The 2,632-nt window shown below is 40.5% G+C and overlaps 1 protein-coding gene across 1 annotated transcript in view; it reads left to right on the top strand.

Moving 5' to 3' along the window:
• The window catches only part of LOC104406477 (chromosome unknown open reading frame, human C4orf32), a 2,370-nt gene extending 488 nt beyond the window's left edge, over window positions 1-1,882 (top strand). Inside the window, exon 2 of the mRNA XM_010015459.1 lies at window positions 1,637-1,882. Within this exon, the coding sequence (XP_010013761.1) occupies window positions 1,637-1,882 (246 nt within the window). The remainder of the gene's footprint in view (window positions 1-1,636) is intronic.
• The last annotated feature ends 750 nt before the right edge of the window (window positions 1,883-2,632 follow it).

Raw genomic sequence — 2,632 nt, 5'->3', positions numbered from 1 at the left:
GCATGGCAAGCCCCCCACCCTGCTGGGTCTGCAGGGGCTTGCAAGAGTTTCTGCCTTTCATGAAGAGACTAATCTTGAGGAATTAATGAGGAAACAACACTTATTTGAATTAAATAAAGTACAATTAAGCTAAAAGGCTGAAAACTAGGGGGACAAAGCCGCCTGGGCCTAAGAAGTGGGCTGAAAAGAGGCAGGACAGACAGTGGCTATCAATACATAACCTCTAGAAAAATTGAACACGATATTCATTACTATTTAGGCTTAGTGCACCTTTCCATTTCTGGGATTCAGTATGAAGCTTAAACCAAAATCTTTATGAATAAGCTAATAAAATACCCAAGCACATGCAGCTGATGGACTGTAAAGGTTTTGTTGGGGTCTGTTTCAGTAGGATCTGAACCTTTATTCAGTCAGAAGGTTCTTCATCGTCTACAAAAAAAATTAGTTTCCTTAGGTCTTCGCTGGATGTTTTTCTGTGGGGATGGGATTTCACTTTATTACTTGCTCTCTAATGAAGAGCCTGGCACTGCTGTGTGAGGGAGTTTCTCTTTCTCCAGTGAGACCATGCTGTGTAACCAGGGATGCAGAATAGCTTTCATCTTTGAGGACAGAACTGAAGATACATGTTTGCTTTGAATCAAGGAGTAGACTAATTGCACAGAGAGTTTGCAGGCAATTTGCTGGACCTGTTGGTTAGTTGACTGAAGTATTGATGAGTACCTGCTGCATATGTTGTCATTGCTGCCTAATGGAAGGACTAGAAAACTCATGTTCATCATTTTGAAAGTGTGTTCGCCCTGTCATACCCAAACACAAGGCAGTAAGGTTTTGTGCAAAGGATCTCTGAACACTGGGGAAGGCAAGACGGGATTTCAAGCTCTAATTTAGTTACAGTTTACATATTGAAACAGTCACGTTTTGTGCAGTGATACTTAAAACATGGCATCATCATCTAAAGATATGCTTCTGTTTTCCTATGTATTTACCCCATCGCTTCTCTTTTGGGGAGAAGTGCACTGCTTGTTTCCCCTCCCTTTTGCTTCTTTGTACCACCACTTCGTGTCTGTGCAGCCCTTGGGTCTGTCTTCCTTTGCCTGACTTTCACAGCTTTCTATGCCAGCATTGGGATGGATGTTTGCTTTCTTCTTGGTTGAATCCAGCACCTCTCTTTCCTTCAGTTCCCTGTGCTTTGGTGCAAAATGCTTTATAGTTCATGCTTAATAGTTTTGTGTCGTTCTTGTGGTTTTGAAGATACTCTGGAAATAATGTATAAAAAATCTCCTGCAGTCAGATCTCCTCCCTGAAATTACAGGCATTTAATTCATTTTCGTTGCACGGACAGGTAAGATGTATGACCTACAGGCGAGCTTTACCCCTCTAGAGTGGCATCTGGAGGGGAGACAGACTGTCATATGTTCGTAGTATCACTTCAGATGTCCCAAGTTTGGACAAGTGAGTGTCATCCTTAATGTTGTACCGAAGTCACAAGATACTTAACATCTCAATTTGGAGTAACTATATTGGATGGATATCTTAGTTTTACTCATTCAAATAGAAACAGCTGAGACTTGTTCAGAATCCCAGCAATAGGAACTGATTGTATGACATACTTCCTAATTTTGTCTTTTTTCCGCAGGTCCAACAAGGACAAAGAAACCACACTGCAGAACCTGTAATAGATGACTATAAAAAGATGGGGACTCTCTTTGGTGAACTAAACAAAAGCCTCATCAGAATAGGCTTCACAAGGATGTACTTTGGAGAACGGATAGTAGAACCTGTAATAATTATATTCTTCTGGGTCATGCTCTGGTTTCTTGGCCTACAAGCTCTTGGACTGGTTGCTGTGCTGTGCCTTGTCATTATTTATGTACAACAGTGAAATTTTATATATGCTGTTCAGATAATGTATTTCAACACTGTCACTATGTCAGTGGATTTGAGTTTAAGTGAAAGGGTGGCATATCAAAAGCTGCAATGCTTTGAATTGCATTTCACTTAAGTTTCAATGTTTGGGATGAGGAGGACTAAAATGATGCATTTTAAGCAAAGTCAACAGTGCCCTGCTACTTCTTCAAAGGGCAAAAAATGAGATGTTTGTAATATAATGGTGTCCAGTGTACTGTTTTCTGCATTCTTGGGGCCTTAGTCCAAGGTCTGGCTTTTTGTTGTTGCCCTCCCTTCCCCCCGCAATGTTCTTGCTTTGTATATTGAAATTTTCCTGCCTGGTTTTAAAAGGGCACTTGATGTGAGTGTCCTGTTTCATTGTTGTGAGGGGTTTGTGTGCTGTTTGTTCCCTGAATATGCCTAATTAGCTAATTTTTTGCTGAAAAGCTAAATCTGCACGAGGGAGGTTTGCTAACAAACCTACAATGACAAATGTTCATAAGGTGAATACAACTTCCCGACACAAAAGCATCTTTGGTTAGTATAGTTTATAGCAAGCTTTCCCCTAGGAAACAAGCTATGCCAGAAAAATGCTTTTGTACTAATATTAGTGACTTCACACAAGGCTTCAGATGTTGTTCAGGAGGAATCACAGTCCTGTATTGGCCAGATGGTCTAATGTATCTCTGCCTTGTGTTTGGAAATGTACTCTGCTCCTGCTGCTATTTTTCTTTCTTTTTTTTTA

Source organism: Nestor notabilis, unplaced genomic scaffold, assembly GCF_000696875.1.
Source record: "Nestor notabilis isolate BGI_N333 unplaced genomic scaffold, ASM69687v1 scaffold10470, whole genome shotgun sequence".
NCBI lineage: Eukaryota > Metazoa > Chordata > Aves > Psittaciformes > Psittacidae > Nestor > Nestor notabilis.
The sequence above is the reverse complement of the archived record's forward strand: the minus strand, read 5'-3'. Positions and strand labels throughout refer to the sequence as shown.